This window comes from Rhinolophus hipposideros, assembly GCF_964194185.1.
Source record: "Rhinolophus hipposideros genome assembly, chromosome: 16".
Lineage (NCBI taxonomy): Eukaryota > Metazoa > Chordata > Mammalia > Chiroptera > Rhinolophidae > Rhinolophus > Rhinolophus hipposideros.
In genome coordinates this window covers 58,241,631-58,265,817 of record NC_138062.1, presented here as the reverse complement: position 1 = coordinate 58,265,817, position 24,187 = coordinate 58,241,631, and the positions used below count along the sequence as shown (strand labels likewise).

The 24,187-nt window shown below is 56.2% G+C and overlaps 2 protein-coding genes across 9 annotated transcripts in view; one reads left to right on the top strand and one right to left on the bottom strand.

The window, feature by feature from the left end:
* CHAF1A (chromatin assembly factor 1 subunit A) overlaps positions 1 to 15,060 on the top strand; it is a gene marked incomplete at its 5' end in the record, with an annotated part of 29,205 nt that extends 14,145 nt beyond the window's left edge. The window contains 8 exons of one of the 2 annotated variants that reach the window (XM_081076589.1): positions 2,852 to 3,078; positions 3,620 to 3,788; positions 3,969 to 4,049; positions 4,541 to 4,633; positions 5,747 to 5,999; positions 6,571 to 7,061; positions 10,909 to 11,005; positions 14,883 to 15,060. In XM_081076589.1, the coding sequence (XP_080932715.1) occupies positions 2,852 to 3,078; positions 3,620 to 3,788; positions 3,969 to 4,049; positions 4,541 to 4,633; positions 5,747 to 5,999; positions 6,571 to 7,061; positions 10,909 to 11,005; positions 14,883 to 14,926 (1,455 nt within the window). In that variant the 3' untranslated portion in view covers positions 14,927 to 15,060. Of the gene's footprint in view, positions 1 to 2,851; positions 3,079 to 3,619; positions 3,789 to 3,968; positions 4,050 to 4,540; positions 4,634 to 5,746; positions 6,000 to 6,570; positions 7,062 to 10,908; positions 11,006 to 11,652; positions 12,137 to 14,882 lie in introns of those variants that run through there. The other variant, XM_081076590.1, reaches the window with a different exon arrangement.
* On the bottom strand, positions 13,969 to 23,091 carry UBXN6 (UBX domain protein 6). 7 transcript variants are annotated; one of them, XM_081076592.1, is made up of 11 exons: positions 22,589 to 22,666; positions 21,761 to 21,905; positions 20,145 to 20,308; positions 19,606 to 19,670; positions 18,450 to 18,578; positions 17,272 to 17,369; positions 16,576 to 16,651; positions 15,835 to 15,919; positions 15,381 to 15,731; positions 15,077 to 15,225; positions 13,969 to 14,546 (listed from the first exon to the last, which is right to left on the bottom strand). In XM_081076592.1, exons 2-11 carry the CDS (start codon positions 21,772 to 21,774, stop codon positions 14,418 to 14,420), a joined length of 1,260 nt encoding a protein of 419 aa, XP_080932718.1. In that variant the 5' UTR covers positions 21,775 to 21,905; positions 22,589 to 22,666; the 3' UTR covers positions 13,969 to 14,417. The 7 variants fall into 7 exon arrangements, with proteins under 7 accessions (XP_080932718.1, XP_080932720.1, XP_080932717.1 ...); XM_081076594.1 differs by lacking the exon at positions 21,761 to 21,905 and adding an exon at positions 20,654 to 20,708; XM_081076591.1 differs by lacking the exon at positions 22,589 to 22,666 and adding an exon at positions 20,654 to 20,708 and having other exon boundaries at positions 21,518 to 21,889.
* Positions 23,092 to 24,187: the final 1,096 nt, after the last annotated feature.

The window sequence follows — 24,187 nt, the reverse complement described above, 5'->3', positions numbered from 1 at the left end:
ATCCTATTAGGTATTGTCCACGTGCCCTCCCCGCAGGAAATGCTGGTGGGCGTTCTCCAGAACACGTGAAAATACGCGCTTCCCCACCTGCCACCAGCACTGGATCTTACGAGGTTTATTTTAACTTAGCCAACCTGATGGGTAAAAAAATTGATATCCTGTTTCCTTTTACATTTTTCCTTGAAGCCTAGTGTAGTTGAATATCTTTCTGTGTTTGCCGTTTTATTTCTTTACAAGCTTGGCTTTTTGTCCTGATCTCTATAGCCAGGATTTTCATCGTTGGTGATGTACACCACAAATACTTTCAGTCTGTTAATTTGCCTTTTAACTTGTTTATGGTGTCTTTTGTTGTAATTTTTCATTTTTTTAAAAAATTCATTGGGGTGACAATTGTTAGTAAAGTTACATAGATTTCAGGGGTACAATTCTGTATTACATCATCTATAAATCCCATTGTGTGTTTACCACCCAGAGTCAGTTCTCCTTCCATCACCATATATTTGATCCCCCTTACCCTCATCTACCACCCCCACCCCCCTTACCCTCTGGTAACCACTAAACTATTGTCTGTGTCTATGAGTTCTTGTTTCTCATTTGTTTGTCTTGTTCTCTTGTTGTTTTTGGTTTATATACCACATATCAGTGAAATCATAGGGTTCTCTGCTTTTTCTGTCTGACTTATTTCATTTAGCATCATACTCTCAAGATCCATGCATGTTGTCACAAATGGTCCTATATCATCTTTTCTTACCGCCGAATAGTATTCTATTGTGTATATATACCACAACTCCTTTATCCACTCATCTATCAAAGGACATTTTGATTGTTTCCATGTCTTGGCCACTGTAAATAAAGCAGCAATGAACATTGGAGCACACGTGTCTTTATGGATAAATGTTTTCAGACTTTTTGTAATTTTTTTTTTTTTTTTTTTTAAGATTTTATTGGGGAAGGGGAACAGGACTTTATTGGGGAACAGTGTGTACTTCCAGGTCTTTTTTCCAGGTCAAGTTGTTGTCCTTTCAATCTTAGTTGTGGAGGGCGCAGCTCAGGTCCAGGTCCAGTTGCCGTTTTCTAGTTGCAGGGGGCACAGCCCACGATCCCTTGTGGGAGTCGAACCGCCAACCCTGTGGTTGAGAGGACGTGCTCCAACCAACTGAGCCATCCAGGAGCTCAGTGGCAGCTCAGCTCAAGGTGCCGTGTTCAATCTTAGTTGCAGGGGGCGCAGCCCACCATTCCCTTGTGGGACTCGAGGAATCGACCACGCAACCTTGTGGTTGAGAGCCCACTGGCCCATGTGGGTATCGAACTGGCAGCCTTCGGAGTTAGGAGCACGAAGCTCCAACCGCCTGAGCCACCGGGCCGGCCCCTAATTTTTCATTTTAATGTCAACATTTTTGTTCTTTTATGGCAGTGGGCTTTTGATTGGAAAGCCTTAGGTATCCTAGGGCTATAAATACATTCAGGGTTTTTTGTTTGTTCGTTTTTTTAAATGTTTTTCCAGGACCCATCAGCTCCAAATCAAGTAATTTCAATCTAGTTGTGGAGGGTGCAGCTCACAGTGGCCCATGTGGGAATCGAACCAACAACCTTGTTGTAAAAGCGGCGCGCTCTAACCAACTGAGCCAACCGGCTGCCCCCCCGTTTGTTTTGGTTTTTAGCTTAGGTTTTGTTTCTTATGTCTAGTTCCTTAGCCTAGCTGGAATTCTCTATGCCCATGGTGTGGGGCATGGCCCTTTTTCCCAGATGGATGGCTGATGATCCCAGTGCCTCTTCATTAATGAGGAGAACAGTCGGCTGGATCTTGGCCTTGGCTTCGTGTTGGCATCACCAGGGAGCTTTAAAGGACACTGGGGCCTGGATGCCATCCCAGTGTGGGCACTGGGATTTCCTCCTCCTTCCCTCCTCTCTCTCGCTCTCGCTCTCGCTCTTTCTAGAGTAAAAGTAGTTCATTGTGAGGTAGTCCACTCCACAGGCAGAGTAGAAGCTGCCCTCAGGCAAGAGACAGCCCGACCCCCTTACGGCTATGCTGTTCCTGAAGCTTGTGAATCGGCATTGGGGTGTCTGACAGTCCCTGGATGACTGCCGTGAGGGATGCGGCCTCAGCCTTCTTTCCTTGCTGAGGGGAAAGGCTGGCATCAGACATCCTTTCTGACATCAGACTTGATAGATGTAGGCTCTCTTACCGACTCCCCACACCGTCCTCATGTGCTGCCAGCTTTGGGATCCGCTGACAGACATTAAAGATGCTGAAGGAGCCTGAGCAGGGACATCAAGCCTTCCAGAATTTACAGCAGGTGGTTCTTAGGGCACAGACAGTGTTTCTGGTTCCCGTCAGCCTGCAGTGTTGAAATCGGCCCTGTGTCAGAAGTCATCTTGTATCATAACAGTGTGTCTGTTGGTAAATTGTTCGCTCTCCGGGTCTCAGTTTCTTCACCTGGGAGCTCAGGTCTTGCTATCTTCTTTTTTTGTTTTCTTCCAAAGAAAAGTCGGGTTTATTGAGGTATAATTTACAGTAAAACCTGCCCTTTTCAGGAGAACCGTTGAATGAGTTTTGACAATGTATCAGGCCACGTAACCACTGCCGTAATCAAGATCTAGAGAGATTCTATCAGCCCAAATGCCTTGCTCGTAGCCAGTCCCCGCCTTCCCCCTCCAGCCCCTGGCCGCCACTGCTGTCACTAGTGTTGCCTTTTCCGGAAAGCCGTATTAATGGCAGTACAGAGCGTCTCCTTTGACTTACCCACTGGGATAAAACTGAAAAGCAGCGTGCTGGCGCCCGTCCTTGCCTCGGCAGAGGGGTAGCCTGTCACCCGCCTGTGTGTGCCGTCATGTCTCTCCTCCATTTCAGACCCTGGCCGGCTCCTGCGGGAAGTTTGCCCCTTTTGAAATTAAAGAGAACATGGTCCTCGCCCCTCGTTATCGGACCACCTTCGACCAAGATCTCTGTGATCAGTTAGACCAGCTTCTGCAGCAACAGAGTGGTGACTTCTCCTTCCTGAAAGATCTGAAAGGCCGGCAGCCCCTCAGGTCCGGACCCACTGTGGTTTCTAACCCCAACACGGACAATTGTAACAGGTTAGCGCCCGGGGACACTGTCCTTTGCCCTTTGGGGAAGTCAGCATGGTTGGCCGAGCGCTGGGTTCTGGCCCACTGCCGATTCCCTGTGGCCCAGTCGTCTGCGTCCCAGGTCTCAGGCCCGGGCTTCAGTGCTTCGTCCAACAGCTCACTTCTGCTTTCTGCGAGCCTCCGAAATCTCCCGGGTGGGCTTTTGGAGCACAGGCTGCCTGTCCCGGCGTCCCGGTCTCCCCGGAGGGGTCCGTTCCGTGCAGCCTCCGTGGAGAGGCACTTCTCTGTTCTTGCTGGTGCTGACTCTCCACAGCCCTGCTTACAGACGTGCCATTGGGCAGCCACACGGCGGCAATCTTGTGTCTCCCTTCTCCTTGCTTTGTGTCCCTGCAGTAAATGTTCCTGAGCCTTCTTCAGGAGCAGGTGCTGCCACTGCTTAATGGTTACCCACCTCTGTAGCATGTTTGTGGCCTGCATCCCGGGAAGGCTGCGTGGTGAATGAACATGTCGCCGGGGAGGCGTGTTATTGAGCGCAGTGTCTTATCCTCAGTGACGTGGTGATCGTGGAGAGCAGCAAAGTAGATGGCGTTCCTGAAAGGAAGACGTTTGGCAGGATGAAGCTCCTGCAGTTCTCTGAGAATCACCGACCAGCGTACTGGGGCACGTGGAACAAGAAGACAACGGTCATCCATCCAAGGGACCCCTGGGCCCAAGATAGGGTGAGCGTGCGGGCAGAAGGGCCGGTGGTGTAGGGGCGCCTGTCTTTCCGCCTTTCCTCCTCGGTTTGCCTGTGTTCACACTGGTCTCTGGGGTTCCGTAAGTATTCTGCCTTTTCTGCTCTGCCTTTGCCTCCTAACCCTGAGAGAGGGCCATGATGCAGTGTGTGCCTGTTTTCTCAGAAACTCCTGGACTACGAGGTGGACAGTGACGACGAGTGGGAAGAGGAGGAGCCTGGAGAGTCTCTCTCCCACAGTGAAGGGGTGAGCGCAGACCCGGCATGGTTGCAGCTTCCGCTGGAGGACCGCGTTAGCGCTCTGCTGGATCCACTCACATAGCTTCTGTGTCACCTGCAGAGTTGTCTGAAAACGTCAGCCAAGGGTTCACAGCTGGCTTTCCAGCTTCTCTTGGAAAGCCTTATTTGGCGACACTAACCTGCCCGGCAGGAGTAGGTTGTAAACAAGCAGTGTCACCCCTTGTAGATGGGGTGCAACCGCGTCCAAGTTTGCCCAGGTCCCCACCACTCCCTCTTGCCTTACGGGGTGGCCTTGCTCATTTGTGTTCTGCCTGGTCCCCGCCCCCACTGCAATATAATGGGATTAATTACTGGGATTTTGGCTGATCTTGCTGGTGTCCATAGGAACAGCAGAGCTGTAGATGGCTTTTTTTCTTCCTTAGACGTTCAAATTTACATTTTTAATGAAGCGTGTATTCTGTTTCCACATGTGAGCATGCTTTTTTCCCCTTTTTTGAGGATGATGATGATGAAGTAGGAGACGATGAAGACGAGGATGATGGTTTTTTTGTGCCCCATGGGTACCTGTCTGAGGATGAGGGAGTAACTGAGGTGAGCGGGGAAGTGAGCGGCTCGGAGAAGAGCTCCGTCGGGGGCTGGAACTTGGTAGTGGCTGACCTGTGGAGGGTGCCGATGGGTCCCAGCCGCCACGGGCGATCCTCAGCGCCATGAAGGCAGTCCCCAGCGTGTGGCCGTTTGTGGGAATGCTAGACCCTGAGCTGAAGGTTTAGCTGGGAGGGAGGGAGAATTCCCAGTGAGGAGAGGGTGTGAGAAACCAGGTATGAGAGAGGCTGTGGTTCTGGGTCGGATCGCAGCATTTGTTTTCTTACGTTTGTGTAGATGAAGTGGAATTAATATACAACAAAACATACAGATGTTACTTATTCCGTTTGATTTGATTTAACAGTTGACCACAGTTGTGAAACCACCACCCGAAATAAAATCTAGAACTTTTCATCTCTCCAGAAGGTTCCCCCATGTCCCTTAGAGTTTATCCCACCACCAACAACAACTTTCTAAATTCCGCCAGATGGTGAAACTTTTGAGTAAGCCATTTTTAGGGCTCCAAAATTTTGTCGGTTGCGGTGTGTAGGTAGTGGGAAAACAGACAGGGATGACACACTAGGGGAATGAGTTTGTCTCGAAGTCAGGCTTGAAGGGCCTGTGTTCCTCGTACGTACGTACGTTTCTGACTGATGAGGCAGGCTGGTGTCTCCTTGCGCCCTTGAGCATATCTGTATGAGAATGGTATCCCTTGGCGTGGGAGAGGCCCAGCCCTGTGGCTGTACTGGGCATGTGATTTTGGGTTGATTTGACAGCTCCAGGATCCCACGTGAACCTGAAAATCGAGAGTGGCATTAACAGGCCTCTACTTGTACCCGTGACATGCCAGTCACGGGCAGAGAGGGTAGATGCCTCTAAAACCCCGACAGTGCCGAGTACCATTCAATCTAGAAAAGCTCTCTGTGCATTTCATCGCCTGTAATGTTAGAAAGGGGACAACTAGGCCCCGGTGGGAGCGTAAAGGTTTCCACGCTGGCCCTGACCGAATCCTTCTGTCCTTGTGTGCTCTCTCCTTCTCCGTCCCTGAGGCTGGCACTGACCGTGCCTGGGCAACAGGGGAGTGGGGACCCTGAGTTAAGCGGCTGCTCTCTTACCTACAAGGAGTGTGCTGACCCCGAGAACCACAAGGTTCGCCAAAAACTGAAGGCCAAGGAGTGGGACGAGTTTTTAGCCAAAGGGAAGAGGTTCCATGTGCTCCAGCCCGTGAAGATCGGCTGCGTCTGGGTGATGGACAAGGTCGGCGGTGCCGACCTGAAGGTGCTGCAGCAGTTCACGGCATGCCTTCTGGAGACGGTCCCCTCCGAGGAGGAGCAGACGCCCAAGACCTCCAAGACAGAGAAGAGGGACCAGCACAGTGAGTACTGGCCTGGGGGAGGGGAGGGAATGGGTCAGGCTCCGTTCCGTGGCGAGGCCCCTCAGTCCAGGGCCGAGGATAGGAGACTTTTTCGGCCAGCGGGTTAGTCATTTCCAAGTTCAACAAGTCACAAAAGTCAGCATTCGCGGGGCACATCTGTTCCTTCTCGGACATGCACAGCAGCAGTCTGGGCAGCTAGTTTAATCAGCCCATTTCACCCACAGGGACTCAGGCCCAGAATGCCCGGCCCAGGGTCACTCACATCCCAGCTCCTGTGCCTCCGCTTCAAAGCTGAGAGAACCAGGGACTCAGAATGAAAGCACGGAGGCCATTACCAAAGAAAAACATGCAGTCAGACGTGATAGTTTATCTGAACAAATCCCCTTGTGAGGCTTGGGCTTCACAGAATCTCTTCTGGAGCAAGTTCCTGTGTCTTAAATTGGCCCTAAAAGGCCAGCTGAAGCTGACTGTGTCCCTCGACCTTGGTGACAGGTTGAGGAACCATGTGCAGTGTTGCTTGTGTTCCTCCCCGTGTCTTGACACCCACCATGTCCCCTCCTCTCTCCGCCAGTCTTGGCCCAGCTGCTCCCGCTGCTGCACGGGAACGTGAACGGAAGCAAAGTGATCATCCGGGAGTTCCAGGAGTGCTGCCGCCAGGGGCTGCTCGCCAAGGACAGCGGCAGTCCTGAGAGCAGCTCCGCCAGCCCGCCGAGCCCCGGCACTTCCCGGCCGCAGACCCCCACCGCCAGCGAGGACGCGGCCGTCCCCTCCAAGGCCAGGCTCAAGCGGATCATTTCCGAGAACTCAGTGTACGAGAAGAGGCCTGATTTCAGGATGTGCTGGTACGTCCACCCACACGTGCTGAAGAGCTTTGAGCAGGAGCACCTGCCCGTGCCGTGCCAGTGGAGTTACGTCACCATGGTGCCCTCGGCCACCAGGGAGGACAGTGGCAGCATCCCTGCTGCGGGGCCTGGCCAGGGGACGCCCGTGTCGCTGAAGAGGAAGTCTGCGGGCAGCATGTGCATCACCCAGTACATGAAGAAGCGCAGGCACGACGGGCAGGTGAGTGGCAGGGCTGAGGGCGCCCCCGCAGTGGCTTTTGAGTTTTAATCAAGTTTGGTTTTTAGAGCAGTTTTAGATTCACAGCAAAACTGAGGTGACAAAGTTGTCCAGAAATGAGGGGAAGGAGCAGCTATTTCCCACGTTGCACCCCCCACATACACTCACGCACAGCCTCCCCCCACCAACGCCCCCACAGGCATGGTGTGCCCGTTACAAGTCAGAACCGATGTCAACACGTTATCACCCACCGGCCATAATTGACACTCAGGGTCACTGTTGGTGTCATGCTCGGTGGTTTTGGACACATGTACAATGACACGTACCCACCATGACAGAACCACATCGAGCATTTTCACTGCCCTAAAAACCCTCTGCGCCCACCTATTCACCTCCCCTCCCCCAGCCCCTGGGACCCACTGATCCCTTTACTGTCACCATAGTTTCCCTTTTCCAGAAGGTCATATTGTTGGAATCACACAGTAGGTAGGCTTTTCAGATTGGCTTCTTTCACTTCATCATATGCATTTAAGTTTCCATGTCTTTTCTTGGCTTCAAAGCTCCTCAATTTAGGGTCCTCACTTTAGGCCGGGATCTCTCAGTTACAGATTTTGATGAAACATGGTAAGAGCTAGGTCTCCCACTCAGGTCCCCTCTTCAGGAAGGGGCTGCTCCTCTGGGAGCCGTGCCCTGAAGGCTGGGTGGTGATGGAGGAGTCGGTGTATGCCCCTACCCACGCTCCCGCCCTCTGCTGCCCTGACCCGAGTTACTCTGTGCCTTAGGAACTAGTCCTGGTCAGGGTGAGGAGGCAAGGGAAATTGCTCCTGGAATGATGTCCAGCCTTCATAAACCTTTTTAAACTGTCACAGCAAGTGGGACAGAATGGCCTGACGTCAACTGTCGCTGTTACTCCTCAGACCCCCTGTCTGCGTGCGCCTGTGCGCACAGCTCTGCCTGCCTGTGGATGCGGCGTGGTGCCGTCAGGTGGCCACGGGGTGAGGAGACGGGCCCCAGACCCACAAAGCCTTCCCTCCCTGGGTCTCAGCCCAAAATGATGGCTTCATCAGATCATTAAGTGTTTGAGCCACAGAACTTTTCGTGGTCGATCTCATTGTCACCAGTCCTAGAGGGGACCCCCAATTTGAAAATGGCTGGTGCTGGAAGACACCCTGAGTTGCGAATGCGTAAGGAGCGTTTGCAGACCTCTGCCCCATGAGCCCTCCCTCGGGTCACCTCTGTGCCCACTGTGTGTGTTGTTGGGGTGGTGTGGAGTCCCACGTGGTCTCCTGTGGGGACAGCTGCATTCCTGAGCTCCGCTTCCATCGTGTTCCTCATTTGCGTCTATAGTCAGTGTTTCTACATGGAGAATGGCAGTTTTACCCAGTACGCTAGGCACTTCATATGACTCCCTGCATTTCCCTGGTGTAAGAAGCTTCGTTTTCTAATCGAGCCTCCAGGAAAGAGAAAATGCTCCAAATTAAGCTAGGGTGCACCCTCCTGGGTGAAGCGGGAGAAAGTGTGTGCCTGAGAACCCGGCGATACATGCACTCTGTGTGGCCTCCGCTCCCCATTACAGAAGCGCTGCCCAGGGAGGGTTTGAAACCTTTAGAGGTTCTGACTGAGTTGGTGGGGGGCACAAGGGGACTAAAGTCTGTTTCAGAGTCCCTTCTCGGGGCATCCCGTGGGAAGGGCCCAGGAGTGCAGCGTGGGCCAGCACAGCGGTCGCCGGCCCTTTGGGGTGTTCTGAGAGCCGTTCTGTGGGCAATCAGCTTCCCCCTGCTCCTTGGAACACTCGACAGCATGGGGTCCAATCAAAGGTAACAGAGCCCCCGTACTGTGGTTTAAACACATGGGCCTTTGTCTCCACCAAGAAGTCCTGAGTCCAACAGTCACGTCCTAGTCCAGCAGCCAGGTCCTCCTGTCCCCCACTCCCTCCTTCCTCAGCGTGTGGATGGGCCAGCAGGATGAGGGCGGCCAAGCCCTCCCTGGGGCCGAGCCCATTTAGCTGGAAAGAGGTGGCCACGCCTGCTGACTCAACTCCCACCTGTATCTTTCTGGCCAAAGCGCTTTGGCACAGCCACTGTGAGCTGCAAGAGAGGTGGGGAAGTGAGATCTGACCACCCTGCCCCCCCAACAAAATTCCCATTCTCTCTTGGAGAGGGGGAATCCATGAGCAGGGCCTGCCGCTGCACAGCACCCATGCAAAGTGGGGGACACTTCCCCGCCATATTTTGGTAAAGCCACTAACTGGTCTCTGCACCCTCATGAGTAGTTAGTTGCAGCTAAACTATAAATGTGAATGTTTTAGAGTGGGTCGGGCTTCGTTCGTTTTTGAGAATTTTAAAATCTTCAAGTTCAAAATGAAAACCTTCAGGTTTAGAAGGTGTTTATAACCGGTGAGGTGACGCGCCAGCTCTGTCACCAAGTATCTGTGGCCCCAGGGTGACTCAGGTCTTTGGGCCTCGGTTTTATTTTAAAACGGGGAGATTCTGTTTCTCCTTTCCACTCAAATATAGTCTGTGATCAACACAAAACTGAAAGAACAACAGGTGTTCCACAGCCGTTAATTCTTTACAGTTGCCAAGGTCTTTGTAACTCCTGTGTTTCCGTATTCTCCCGTTTCCATTTCTGCACCCACCATGTGGGTGACAAGCTTTCCCATTGCAGCAAGCTGCCGGCAAGCAGCTCAGCACGTTTGGGGACTCCGGTGTTGTCCTAAATTCCCACTGGAATGTTTGATCGCCTGTTCTGTGCCTGGAGGGTTAGGGATGGTGGTTCCTCTGCGGGAACTTGCATTTGCTATCTGGAAGGCCCAGTGACCAGGAGAGGCTGTAAAGAAATCTTTCTGTTCCTTTTGCTTAACAGACCCAAGCAAACATCCCCAAAGCTGTATAGTTGAGAGCTGGGCTGTCTGCTTTTCTCGGCCGATCAGTTCTTTAGAACAGATAGTTAGACATTTCCCTCGGCATCCTTCAGTGCTGGCTCCTCGTGTGCTCTGGGGACCATTCCTGTCTGGTGCTCCAGCCACCAAGGGATCTGGGTGTAGAGCGAGCACATCAGGAGCTGAGGAGGCCACGACGTTGACCCCCATATGCATATCGGACAGTGCATCCCTTTTTCCAGGCAAATGGAGATTTTTGTAGCAGAGGAATTTCAAAGTTTCTTAAGAGGTAGCCTCCCTCTTGAAATAAGTCTGTCCCTGCCTTCTCTGCTGGTTCCCTTTGTTCATTTACAGAGTGAGAACCCAGATGGATGGCTCATGTTTAAAATCAGCCCTGCTATATTCCAAGTTGTCTTTCTGTCCCCCCTGCTGAATGCCAGTGAAAGTGGCCCAGGAGTCTTGTTGGAAATTCTGTCCCCAGTAGACCTTCCCCACCCCACCCCGCCCCCTCCTGACCTCTGTCCAGTTGCCTGGATGGTATCCTCACTGGCAAAACTGGTCTAAGCAGAAATTGAGAGTTGCCGAGTCAAGTGTCCGGTAGAGGGGACAGAGAAATCACCGACTGACTGCGCTGTCAGCCATTTATTTCAAATAATAAATTCAGAGAAAGTACATCCTTTATCACTTTCTCTTTCAAACTAAACCAGGAACCCAGAATTCTAATTCCAAAGCATTTCAAATTGTTTCTGTAATAAAATAAATACGATGGTGGTAGTTTAGAGAGTTCTGAATTTAATTCGTTCATTGGAGAGAACTTCCCAAGGTTTTCTGTGGCCATCGGCTAAACACCAGACTCGGTTTGTTACTGACCCTGGGAGAGGTCAGGAGTGGGTGCATGTGGTGGGAGCGGCCCACTGCCCCCCGCCCCTGCAGTGCCCATGCTGAAGGCCTGTGCCCCTGTCTGTCCAGGTTACAGCGGGGGACCTGGATGGCTTCCAGGCAGACACAGAGGAGGAGGAGGAGGAAGATGGCGACTGTGTGATGATGGACCTCTCGGACGTTACGGGTGAGATGGCCAGACCCTCCTTCCCTCAGGCAGATCGGCAGGGGGAAGGGAGCACCCTCTTCCTGCCCGGCCTCCTTTGGACTAATAGGGGTTGGGTTAAAAGACCTCCAAAGGGGTGGGCAGGCCGACCTACCCGGGTGGGCAGTCAGTTCCAGTCTGTAAGCTACGCTTAGGAAACCAAAGAACCGAAGGTTGGTTCCTGCAGGGGCAGAGGGGAGGTCGTGGGTGTCAGGGAGAGAGCCTGGGGGGCGGGGTCCTGGCGCCAATGGGGGAGGGGGGAAGGGGCAGCCTCTGAACCGCGCTTCTCCGGGGGAATGAGGGCAGCAGCGGTGCTGGGCTCGGGGACTGCGCGTCCTTGATGGAGCCTCCTGGCCTCAGTGTCCGGGTTTCCTCACCTTTGCCATGGAGCTTCCTCCCTCCCTGGAGGGTTAGTGAGGGAGGCTGAGAGGTGGCTCTTCCTCTCTGAGCTGAGGAGGGGACAGGGTCTGGCTGAGGGCCATGAGGAAGTACCTCTGACGGGTCTGGGGGCGATAGCTGTGCCCCTCTAAGCCCGGTCAGATTGCGGCTCCCACTCCAAGGCTCCCAGAACAGTTTCAGGCCCGTGACACAGGTGCAGCTGGCTAGAGCCCCTTCCTCTCGCCCTGCAGAGGTCCAGGACACATGTGAAACCACTTCCGGAGCTGGGGGCCCTGTGGGAATGGACGCCAGCGAGAGCCCTGCGCCCTCCAGCTCGCTCAGCCCCTCCTAAGAGCCCCACTGGCTGGCGTGTGTATGTAGAATGGTTAGGGTTTTCTCCGATGCCTCTCAGATACTTGAAAGTCCTACGATTCCTGTGTAAAGAGCACTTTGTCCTGCTTCGCATACCCGGCCCCCCAGGGTTGGAAAGTATATCGGATGCTTGACTCATTCGTTTGGATATTTGTAAAAATTTCTCCCCGAAGCTGCATATTAATCTACCCTTTACTAAAGCATTATCACGATGCGTGGGCCTGCACGGGGAAGCTGGGGCACGCGTGCCCTGCGTGCCCCGAGCAGGTGTGTGATGAAATGCTTGTAAATGAATTGGAGTCCTGCCTGTGCGGCGTGCTGCCGGGACCTGCGTGGACGTGTATAAACTTACTGTCTAGCCCACCTGGTGTGTCTGTCGTCTTTTCCCCACATCACTCTGAGCGGGTGTGTACCTTCCCGTGGCCTGTGCTCTGCTGCCCGGTGTGCACACCTCGTACCCACACGTGGTAGGTGCTGTGGTCTGTGTGAAGCTGGTCGCTTTGCAAAAGCACTGGCCCATCTTTGTGAAGTCCTGGGCCTCCCAGCTGACCTAGTTCAGGATGGGGCTTGGCCGGTGCTCGTGCCAGTCAGTCCCTCCTGCCCCTCGGGACGTGAGCAGGGTGTCTTCGGGCCTCCGGGACCTGAATGCTGCCTTTCAGTTGGACCCCAGGACGGGCCACACCTCGGGAGGCTGAAACTGGCGCCAGCTGCAGGCGCTGGAGCCCTGGTCCCGAGGCCCTGGGGGGCCCCGTGTTGGGGCAGTGCGAGCCCGAAGCATGAGTACAGGCAGGAGGCCTCAGGGAGCGGAGATTTTGGCCGAGTTCACGGACTCCATGCAACCTGGACTCCTACCTGCTGACCACTCGGGTCGAAGTGTTTTTGTTCCCACCGCCCCCAGGAGACACGACCAGGAGGCATGTCAATATGCACAACAGCTCCCATCTGGACATGGCCAGCCTGGACGCCTTGACCCCATGGCTGTGTGGAGGCCAAGACTCCACCAGGCTTGCCGCCCTCACCAACACCCTGATTCTCCTGCAGGGGCCCCATGTGGGTGGGGCTCACAAACACCCCAGTTGCAGGGTGAGGGCATGGGCCCAGGACGGGACCTCCTGCTGGAGACTGGGTGCAGCTGTCTGGATACAGGCGTGTGTAGAGGGACAGGCACGTGTTAGCCCTGCGGACATACTCCCCGTACCAGTCAAGTCCCCTTAAGCACCTTGTAGCTGGGCATTTGACAACTAGCAGTTGGGGACAGGGAGGGGATGTAGGACCAGAGTGACGGGCCAAGGCGGTGCTGGGTTCCCGAGATATGGCAGTGACATGAACGGCCCCCACCCGTGTGGAGGATAGCTACTGGTGGCCCAGGTGTGAGCCAAGGACATGCATGGGGACAACTTGCTGGCTGGAGGTGACAAGGGATTTTTACTTTTAAAGTCATGTTTGGGGCCTTGAAGCTTCAAGTCTGTCACCCAGCTGGCCACCAGGCCTCGTGCATGGGAGGGTCTAGAAGGAACTGGAGCCAGACGTCTACCTGGGAGTGAAGGTGGGGACTGGGGGACAGCGACGAGGACCCAGGCTCGGGCATCTCCCAGGCAGGTGTGACTAGAGGTGACGCCTTGGATGCGCCAGGCCTTGCTCCCCTTAGCTCCCTGTGACTGATGTACCGTCACCACGAACGATGGCTTAACACGAACTTCCAGTTCTGGGTGTCAGATCGGACATGGGCCTCACTGCGTTAAAACGCAGGTGTGAGCAGGGCTGGTTCCTTCTGGAAGCTCCAGGAAGTCCCTGTCAGTGCCTTTTCCAGCATCTAGAGGCCACTGCATTCCTTGGCTCGTGGCACCTTCCTCCATCTTTGAAACCTGCAGTGCTGCGTCTTCCCTTCTCTCCTGCCTCCTTCCACAGATAAGAACCCCTGGTGACACTGGGCCCATCTGGAAAACCCAGGACAGTCTCCCACCTCAGGATCCTTGGCATGTAATTACGTGCCAAGTCCCTTTTGTCAAAGTAACATTCACAGATTCCAGCGGTGAGACGCGGCCACCTGCGGGAACTTGTTCTGAGGGGCCTAAGAGGCTCGCCCCACAGCCCCGGGGCCCTGGGGCTCCCTCCCTCAGCAGGGTGGGCTCCTTCCCTGGGTGACGCAGCTGCTGACCCTGCTTTGCACCGTATGCTGGAATTCACCACAGGAGACTAGTCAAACAGCCTGTTTATTCGGGTTCAGAATTGAATGTTACAGAACTCCGTCTCCTCATGTACTAGTGTTACTGGCAACCCCACAGGGAAGCTTCAGGGCCAGCTGTGACGCGTGGGCCCGTGCTGCAGGCTCGCTCTCCTGCCCAGGGACGTGCCCATCTATAGTGCCTGGGGTTCCATTAAACAGCTTAATAGCAGCAGAACGCTTAGACCCAGCGCTACCAAGGAAGCCAGGACAGCAGCTGTCCCCTGAAAGCCCTCTGGGTGGTGGTACAGGCCAACCAGCGGCCCTCTCCTGCCCATGCCACACTGGGATGTGCAAACGGTCCCAGAGGAGGCTGGGAGGCCCTGGAGTGGAGGAGGAACCGGGACAGGAGCAGGGGTGGGTGGAGGCAGGAGAGCATAAGACAGACCCACGGGGGCTGAAGCCAACCCTGCTTTTATTTCACGAGAGCTTCTCGATGGCCGACAGGAGCTCGGGTTTCAGGAGAGATGAGTCTGGCTCAGCTCCTGCAGCCCTGATGTCCTCCAGCACTGCGGCGTCCCACGAGAAGGTCAGGAGGGCTGAGGGCACCTGTGTGGGGCAAGAAGCCTCAGCCTCGTGTGAAAGGCCTTCATGTGAAAGAGCTCACTTCCTTATGTTCACATCTTCACGCTGGAGCCAGGCCACGCTCACCCAGGGCTGCTCCCCACTGGCACAGCCACACAGCCCATTCCCCCAGGATGCCTCCGGGCCTGGCTGAGGTGGTGCCAGCACTAGGCAGCCTGCTTCCTAGTCTCCTTGCATCAGGAGCTAGCTGCCCTCCCGCTCCGACTTCCCAGTAAATCCCCCCCCCATTTCCAATCCCATCTGGGTTCTGCTCAGAGGACTCGAATTAACACGCTTGCCACCTTCCTTCCCATTTTATAGGTGGGAAACTGAGGGCACAGAGAAGTCACTCAAGGCCACACTGAGCGGAAAGGTAGGACGGAAACCACGGGAGCCCAGCCCCGGGGACCGTGCTCCTAGCACCACCCCACACTGAAGAGCGCCGCCCTTGTGGGGAGTGTGGACGCCTTCCACAAGAACCCGGAGATCCAGCGTGTGGGGAGCTTGCCACTCACCAGCCCACACTCATTGAAAGCCCGGTTCTCCTCCTCCGACAACTTCTGCCCACCAGAGGCCAGCAGCTCGAAGGGCAGCCAGTCGCTCTGCAAAGCTTCCCGGACAAACGTGTACAGTGCGGCCACCCGCTCCCGGGCATAGAAGGTCCCTGGCGGGGCAGGACAGTCAGATCAGGGCTGGAGGTCGTGGGAACCCCCAAGGCCCTCCTCAGAGCAGAGGCACAGCCAACCCGCAGCCAGTTACAGCGCCCCCAGCCGAGCCGCGCACCCCGGGCCTCCCGGCGGGCAGGCGTGCAGCACGCACCCTGGAGCAGGCAGCCGTCGGGGAGGCGGACGCGCAGCAGCGTGTAGCTGTACTTGCGCCTCTCTCTCTGCTCCTCCTTCTCCCGCATGGCCTTGGTCCGCAGCACACTCAGCCGCTCCACCGCCTCGGCCCGGAGCCGCTGCTCCCGCTTCACCTCCTCAGCCGTGAGATTGAAGAAGTCGGCCGGCAGGTCGAACTGGGAGGCCAGGGGCGAGGGCCGGAAGACGCGGCGCTGGCGGGCGAGCGTGGCCCGCACGGGCTCGGCGGACAGCAGCTGCTCCTTGTGCCTCTCCAGGCTCTGGGGCTGGGCCAGGGCGGCCTCGCTCAGCACGTAGAACTCTTCGGGGCCCTCTGGGGCGCAGGGATACCATTGGCTGCGGCAGGAAGACCCCGGAGACAGCCCCCTCCCACTCCACCTCCTGGCTCAGCCAAGGCCCTTCTCGACTCAGCTTACCCTGATCCGGCACCGGCAGCAATGCCTTCTGGAAGCCAATGGCCTCGAAAAACTCGTGGGTCCCTTCCAGGCAGTTAATGCGCTCCTGGGAGCAGAGCCGGAGGTCACGCAGGGCGCTTGGGCCTCCATGGGCCTCAGCAGCCTCGCTGCCCGCCCTGCCCCACCCAGCCCAGCATCCCCCTCTCTCGGAGCCACTGCTACCCCTGGACAGGACAACCCCCCCCCCCAAGCTGCCGAAGGAGAGCTGAGGGGTCTCCAGCAGCTGCTCACAGAGACAGTGGGGCTCCAAAGGCCAACAACCGGGATAAAGAAGGAGCTAACGAGCCAAAGGACAGTATGGGGTAGTCCCAAAAGTAGAGGGGCTGCTGTAATGCTGAGGCGTGTGGCAGTGGGTACCCCGACAGCAGCACAGGTAACATGGGCCAGGGTGGCAGGGCCCCGCGATTTCTTCACAGAAGCCAAAAATCTGCATTTGTGTGAGAAATTGCCCCAGGGCTGTGTTCCCAACCGTAATTCAAATTAAAGTCAAAACGCGCGCGGTGTTGGGCAGACTAACTACAGGTATCACATCTGCTCTGTGTTCCTAAAGCCCCCTCTCCACCTGCCTCCTCTGCACCTCAACCCACAACCCCTGGAGGAGCCGTCCCCCTGGCACCACCGCCAGACTGGGCCCTGTGTGACTAAGGCGGCCCCGCCACGCTGGCCACTGTCACCTGGGCTGTCACTAGACACAGCCCTCACCTGGAACACCTTGTTCTGCAGCTTGATCTTCTGGTACTTCTCCTCCTCAGGATGCAGGTGGATGTTGTCCAAGTACCTGGGGCAGAAAGGGGGGACAGGAACAGGCCGAGGTTGGCCGCCTGGCTCTCTGTATCTCCCACCCCCAGGTGGATAACAGATCAGAGCCACCCCCAGCTTTGTGGTGAGTGACCCAGGAGGCTGCCATCATACTTCAGACACCCCATGGAGCCCAACCCCTGGTGCCAACAGCCTTGGCCACTGCCAGGGGCCTGTGTCTATGCCTGCTCCTGGGCCCTGCCTCCCCTGGAGGGCACTGACAAAGCACAGTATCGGGGTGGAGTGAACAGAGCATACTAACGGGCCACCAGTGTGTTTGGGAGCTTGGGAGGAAAACAGACTCCCAGCACCCCCGGGGCCTACTCAGTCACGTGAGTGGGGTGAGACCCTACCTCCCTCACATTCCTCTGATGATCCCACAGGGAAGCCAGGGTTGGGAACACCCAACTCGATAAAGCCCTTCATTTTACGGACAGATAAACTGAGGCCAAGAGAGGCCACACGCCTTCCCCACAGGTTCAGAGGGTGAAGAGTGGGGCCTGGCCCTGGGAGGCCAGGCCCCTCCTGTGCCCCCTCACCAGCAAGTCTCTGGAGGCCCAAGGAGCTGGCACCCGGATGGGGGAGTGGGTGCCCACTCACTTGGCGATGGTGTCCACGCCCAGCTTCACCCTGTCCCGGTCTTTGTTGAATGTGTGGATCTTCATGATGGAGGCAGCTACCGGGTCAGTGGAGAAGTGCTGGGAGGAAGGAAGGAAGCGCATCCAGCCGCACTCACCTCACGGCCTGGAGGCCTCACTCCCAGGCGGCAGCAGTAACAACAGTGATAATACTAATAACTGCCTCACGGAGGGCCGACCAGTAGCTTTTAATGGAAGCAAACGCAAGTGTACGTGCTCCGCAGAAAAAGAGGACAAAAGCCCTTTCAATGATGCTGTCCTGTGCCTCAGCCCCTCTAAGGAAGAAGGGGTGTCAGCAGCCCAGATTATGCAATAGAATTACGTCTGCTGACCAGCAGACCTCAAACGGGACAGTAGCCTGCATGATCCAGGTGGGCTCAGGGTAAATGCAAGGGCGCATCAGGAGGGAACCAGAGATGGCAGCTGGAGAAAGACTCGGCTGCCACCCCTGGCTGTGAAGATGGAGAAAGGAGCCACAAGACAGGTGGCCTGGAAGCTGGAAAAGAACAGGAAATGGACTCTCCCAGAGCTTCCAGAAGGAACACAGCCCTGCTGCCACCAGTGAGAGCCATGTCAGATTCTGACTTTCAGAACTGGAAGAAACTAGATGTGTGTTTGAAGCCCTTAAGTTTACCGTGATCCGTTGTGACAGAAATGGGAAACTCGGGGCAAAGATAGGTGGGTGTTCTTTTCATTCTTGCAATTTTTCTTTAAGTTTGAAATTATTTCCAAACAGATTTTTAAGGAGAAAAAAATAACATCGGGGTTCTTTTTACACTGATTTAACAGCTGGCAGTTTCTATGTTGCGCATGAGTGCTACATTAGCTTTTATACAAAACAAAAAGCAAACAAGTGACGGGGAGATCCACGTGTATCAGTAGTCTGTATGCATTTGGAATCTCTCTGAAAAGGGACCTCAACTACCGTAGAGTCTGGGTGGTAGAAAGGAGGGCAGCATGCCGATTTTCTCTGCCTACCCTTTTGTGTGTGAATTCTGTACCACACGTAAGCAGTACCTCTTTGACAAAGTGAAAACTGTCACAAAATACGCAGGTGGGGACATTACGAGGGATCTGTGCCTCCCGCGCTTACTGAAGGAACCTCTAGGTGGCGGGTGGGGGCCTGGGGCCACCACTCACAGAGAGAATGGCCTCTTTGATGTGGGTATCCCGCTGGTCCTTCCTCAGGATGGCCCCCGTGAGTGGGCAGGTGAAGTACACGCCAGGCACCAGCAGGTGGGTTGAGCCTTCCTCTTTGGCCTCGGGTACCTGGGGGGATGGGGATGAAAGTGTCGGAGGCAGGACTGTGGACAGAGGCCACCCCAAGCTACCGAGTGCCACAGCCCTGAAAGCATGGCCCTGGGAGCCAGATATGTCTGGTCCCAACACTGTCCCCTCCGCCATGGGACACTTGGCTCAGTGACCGAACCCATTCGAAGCTGTTTTCTGGTCCGTGAAATGTCTGCAGGACCAGCTCAGAATTCAGTGTAGCAGCTTCAGACACAGTGTTCAATCAATGGCTCCTGCTGTTCCTGTCCCCCGTATCTGGTGGCAAAGGGGCTTTGTGTGTGGGGGGGAGAGGGGCAATCAAAAGTCATGGCGCCCTGGATGAGTCCTGGCCTCGATCTGCGCCTCAATTCCTAGACAATGTCTAGGGTCTCCTCCACGCTGCAGTCCAGTGAGAACTTGAAGGTCAAGCTGTTGGGAAGACCCTTTCCACAGAGCTCTCCTTTCAGGCCACCTCCTCCAGGCCTGCAGCACACTGGTCTCTGCAGAACCCTCCTACCTCCCAAGAAGGCTGCAGAGGCTGGTGCTAAGGGTACCAGCTTTGGAGTCCCACAAACTGGGGCTCCCATCCTGCCGCTGCCAGATTTGAGGTGCATGACCAAGGTCAGCTGGCTTCACCTCCCTGAACCTGTGTTCTATTCTGAGAAGTGGGAATTGTAACAACACCTTCCCTCATGGGGTTACAGAGTTAGGGGGAGGGACGAGTTAATGGGGTCCAGTTCTCCTCTCAGCGCCTAGGCCTGGCATCATCAGGTGCTGAGCTTGGAGGTCCAGTTAACCCCACACTCATACAACCCGCCTCCACCTTTCAAAGCAGGGTTCCCCACCTGACCTCTCTTCTATGTCCCCCTACCCCCAGCACCAGGTGCTTACAACCCAGGGCTGGGCACTCGTGTTGATGAGGAAATGGCCAATGAGACAAACATAGGCGAGAACCTGGCGAGAGGTCCCAGCTCCCCTGCCCCAGGACTCCCCTTGGGGTGTCATGCTACCATGTGGATGCTTTTACCATGTTGGTCCCGGGGGCCTCCGGGCTCCCACCGACAGTCGCCTCAGCTTGAAGTTCCTTTCTCACTGGAGGGCGAGGCAGAGATGGGTCAGTGTATGTGTCCTGCCTGTCCCCAGGGCCAGCCTTGCCCAGAGCCCCGCTTCCTCCTATTGTGAGTGGGTCAAGTTCTAGTCCCTCTAGCCTGAGGTCCTCGCTGGCCCTTCTTCCCAGAACACCACTCCATGCACCTGACCCACTGGTGACCTTCGACCTTCTGCCTCCTCCTCCCTCTCCTCTATGTCCCCTTCCTCCTCCTCACTCGGTGCCACCCAGACCACATATCAGACCCATGTCCCTTTTCACCCTGCATTTCTCTGCTCTCAAAATTGTGACTTTCAAGTCCTCCAAAGTTGTTGGTTATGTAATTATTTTCATCCCTGCCAAGCATAGGACCTGGGACCTGTCAACACCCATGGACTGGCCTCGAGGACAGAAGGCCAGAGTCCTCGCTCCACCGCCATGCCGGCCCCTACTGCGGCTTGAGGACGGGCGCAGCTCACCCTGGTTCCGGATGGAGTCCTGCGACACGGGGCCCCGGGCCCTGGGCTGCCTCTGCTCCAGCCGGGCCAGGGCCGCTGCCGCTGCCATCTGCGCCTCATCGGTGGGTCCCTGGCGGGGGTGCTGGAGTGCCAGCTGGTTGGGCTTTCCTTTGGGGGCCTTCTCCCTGGGGAGAGACAGCGAGGTGACGCAGGGTCATACGGAAGGGCTGCCCTCTCCCACTTCTATTCCCTTCAGACTTAAATGGGGGTAACAGCACCCCTGCACACATGCTGATATCTTCAGGTGAGACTCAGAGGGATCATTCCTCTCCTCACTCCCTCCTGAGGAAGTCTCAACCCTTACTATCTACAACAGCAACTGTTGCTATTTGAGCACCTACTGTGTGCCAGGCAGCACCCCCTCTGAGGGAGGTCTTAAGATCCCCTTTCCCAAGTCCTAGAGGATCACCGAAGCTCAGACAGCTGCAGGCCCTGGGTAAGCGTGTTATAAAGATCCGGTTTAATCTCACCTCCACCCTGGGAAATAAGCACTGTGATGACCCTGGGGGATGATGGCTTCTGAATCTGCTTAGCAGGGAAATGAGCGGGCTTTGCAGATCCCAGCAGAGAAGTCCTTCCTCCTGCCCTGGTCTGCTTTACCTGCCTCGCCCGCCTTCTTCCCTCAGGACCCTCTCCCGGCCCCAGTAGTTGCGGGCCTGTGCTAAGTCTGTAAAACCTTCTCTGGAGCCAAGGCTGTCAGTTCATGGCCCCACTCCTCCCGCCCCGCTCAGACATGCAGGCAGCCCTCTCTCCTTATTCCAAGTTCTCTGGGGCCTGCTTCCTGCCCATTCTTATCCTTCTTGCCAGCCCTCCCCAATGCTGAGAACCTCGTGTCGAAGAAAAAATGAGTCACGTAGACTTGCCCTAGCCCCACGTGATACTGAGATTTGGAAAATGCCACTCTCCAAGACACCTCAGCCAGCCCCTTCGTGGCTCCACTGGGCAGCCACAGGGATCCCTCTAAAACCTAAGCCAGCACTTATCACACCTCTGTCCCAAGTCTTCCCACTGGCATAACAGAATCCTAAAGCCACCCGTGGCCCTGAGGGCCCGACACAACCTGCCCACAACGTCTCCCAGGTTCACTCCTCTCTGTCTACATTGATCTCCCAGCTGTTGCTCACACGGGCTCAGCTGGGTCCTGCCACAGGGCCTTTGCACTTCTTGTGCCTTCTGCCCCAATGTTCTGCCAGGGAATGGGGTGAGGAAAGGGAGGAAAGGAGGTCTGGGGCGGGGGGTAAAACTGCTTCCTGCCAGCACACGGGAGGGAGGAAGAGGGAGAGAAAGACAGTGGGAGAGGGAAAGGGGTTGTTTTCCACATGGCTGACTCTCACCTCCTCCAGCTCCTAGCTCAAATGTCACCTTCTCAAAGAGGCATTCCTGGACCATCTATGGGTCCCTCATCACTCACTATCCCGTGCCTTTTTTTCCCATGGCCCCAGGTACCACGTGACCTTTCATCACGTATGTATTGATTTATTTGTCCATCTTCCCCCACTAGAAGACCAGCCCTGAGAGAAAGGGGATTTTGTCTCGCTCGTGCTGAAATGGTGCTTGACACACACCCTCCGGCCCACCTTGAGTCTCCCATCTCGCGCCTGACTGTCACAGAAGCCTGCGCCTCCTCCCAGGCCTCCACTAGGCACAGCCACCCCCTCAGGGCCCCCACCTCCTCCTCGTCACACAGACCCAGCTGCCCCGGCGCCCACCGGCACCCACCACCTAGGGAACAAATGCATGGACCCCTCGTCTGAGCCGTCGCTCCCCCGCCCCCCTCAGCACTCCCCTCCCAAGAAGCCCCCGTCCTTGCCCGGCACCCACTGCCCCTCACCCACCAGCCCTCCGCCTGCCCTCCCACCCTCCCGCCCCAGCCCCTACCGCTTCACAATTCCTTCTACCGGCCCTCACAGCCGCTGCCCAGGCTGCCGTCTCTCCGCAGCCGCTCACCTGCCCAGGCCCGCGTCCTCAGTCCCCGCAGCCCCCGCCGCAGCCCCTCTGTCGCCCCACCACCCGGCGGTCGGCACCCCCACCTGCTCCCGTCTTCACGGCCCCCCTGCGGCGCTGGCCCTCCGCACTCCTCTCCCCTGCATTTCCAGTCTTGCCCCTGCCCTGCCCTTCTCCACGTCCTCCCCCGACACCCCGAGGCCCACGGGTGTGCGCGCCCTCCCCGTACCCTCCCTTTCACCCATCCGCACCCGCAGGCCCCCACAGCCGCCCCGCGCCCCGCCCAGCCCTCCGCAGCCCTCACGGCACCCGCCCATTCACCCAGCCGCCCCGGGCGCCCCGGCCTTCCAGACCCCGCGTCCCTCCCGCCCGCCCCAGAACCAGGGCCCGGACCGCCACCGCCACGGACGCCAAGCCTGTCGCCTCGTCGCCTCTCCGGGCTCAGCCCCCAATTCGCACACCTGGAGCCTCCCAAACCTGTGAGCCCCTCGGGGCTCCCCCGCGCCCGCGCCCCCGCTCCCCCGCCCGGTTCCGCTCCCCGCCCCGCCCCCTCGCGGCGTCCCCTCCCTTCTTCCTCCCACGCCCGCCCCGCCCCGCCCCCCGAGGTCTCCCCTCCCCCCGAACCTCGGCCTCCCCTCCCCGCCCCTCGCCCGCTCCGGCGTCCCGGTCCATTCCCGCCCCCGGCCTCAGGCCCAGGCGCCCGTCACGCACCCCTCCGACTCCGTGAGCTTCTGTCCAGGCCCCGCGCCCTTAAACTTGATGTCAGCTTTGATTTCCTGAAAGAATTTCTTCATGGTGGCAGCGGGCCCGGCGGCAGGGGGCCGCGGGGGGCGAGGGGCTGAGGGCCCAAGGGCCCAGTCACGGAGGGGTCGGCAGGAGCCAACAACCGGAAAAAAAATACGGCGCCACCAGAAGTCCCGCCTTCGCGCGTCCGCCCACGTGACAATCGGCCCGGCGCGCCTTTCTAGCTCTCTGCGCCTCGCTGGCCCTCGGCGACCGCTCTGTACTCTCGGGCCGCGTCTCGGTGGTTCTTCCGGACTCCGTTGCCAGGGGCGACGTGCGCGCTTCTAACTGGCGGCTGAGCTTGGACCCCTTCCACCGCTTTCCGTGAGGGGTGACAAGAGAGGGAGGGATAGGCCATCTGACCTCACGGGGGGAGCTCTGGCCCAGCTCGCAAACCATCCCTGGCTCCCCAGCCCTTACGTAATAAAGTCCCAATTAAATTGTGGGCGTTCAAGGCCCCCACAACCCAGCCCCGTGGTCAGCCCCAGTTTTCCGCCCCCCGCCCCCCCCAACCTTCCTGAGCTTCAGTTTCCTATCTGTGAAGTGGGGATAAGAATAGCACCGCTTCCTAGGAGGATTGTGAGCACGATGAAACCATCAGAAGACTCAATAAATGGCACACGTTATAAGATGTTATTCATTTTAATGTTTCTTGAGAGTCGGGTTTATACCCGCAGTGAGGAAATCAAGACAACAATTCTCTGCCCTCGCAGAGCTCATGAGTTTTTTGATGAGGTTGGGGAGGGACAGACTATCAGAAATAAAATCTATGGTAGGGTAGATGGTGGTAGGCTCTGTGGGGAAAATAAAGTGGAAAACAAGAATAGGGGAGGGCAGAGTGGGGGCAGTTTGCAACATCAAATAAGAGAGGATCAGGCACAGAAAAAGGACATTTTTTAGACCACCAGGGACATTTGAATATGTCTAGGCATTAAATGATATAGAAGAGCTATTGTTAATTTTGTTAGGGTTTACGTTGAAATAGGTTAAGTTAGGTCTTTTGTCGGAGATGCTTTCTGAGGTATTTATGGGTGAAATTACATCTGAGATGTACTTTAAAATACTCCAGCAAAAGAAAAACATTATACACACACACACACACACACACACACACACACTTTAGGAAGGACTCTCATGGTTGTTTCCTCCACCCAGTAGCATATGAGAGCAGTCTTCCCCAGTCATTTACTGAACATTTACTATGTGCCAGGTCAGGGGAGTCATAGCAGGGAGCAAGACAGACAGGCTTCTGCTTGTGAGGGTTCACAGGGAAATAG

Bases quoted from the DNA above. Each gene is read 5' to 3' on its own strand.
- UBXN6 (XM_081076591.1), bottom strand. From the start codon at position 21,572: ATGGTCCAGGAATGCCTCTTTGAGAAGGTGACATTTGAGCTAGGAGCT. The intron at 15,920-16,575 runs GTGAGGGCTGTG...CTCTGCTCCCAG, and splicing joins TGCAGAACAAGGTGTTCCAG to GAGCGCATTAACTGCCTGGA. The intron at 15,226-15,380 runs GTGCGTGCTGCA...CTGCCCCGCCAG, and splicing joins CGACGGCTGCCTGCTCCAGG to GGACCTTCTATGCCCGGGAG.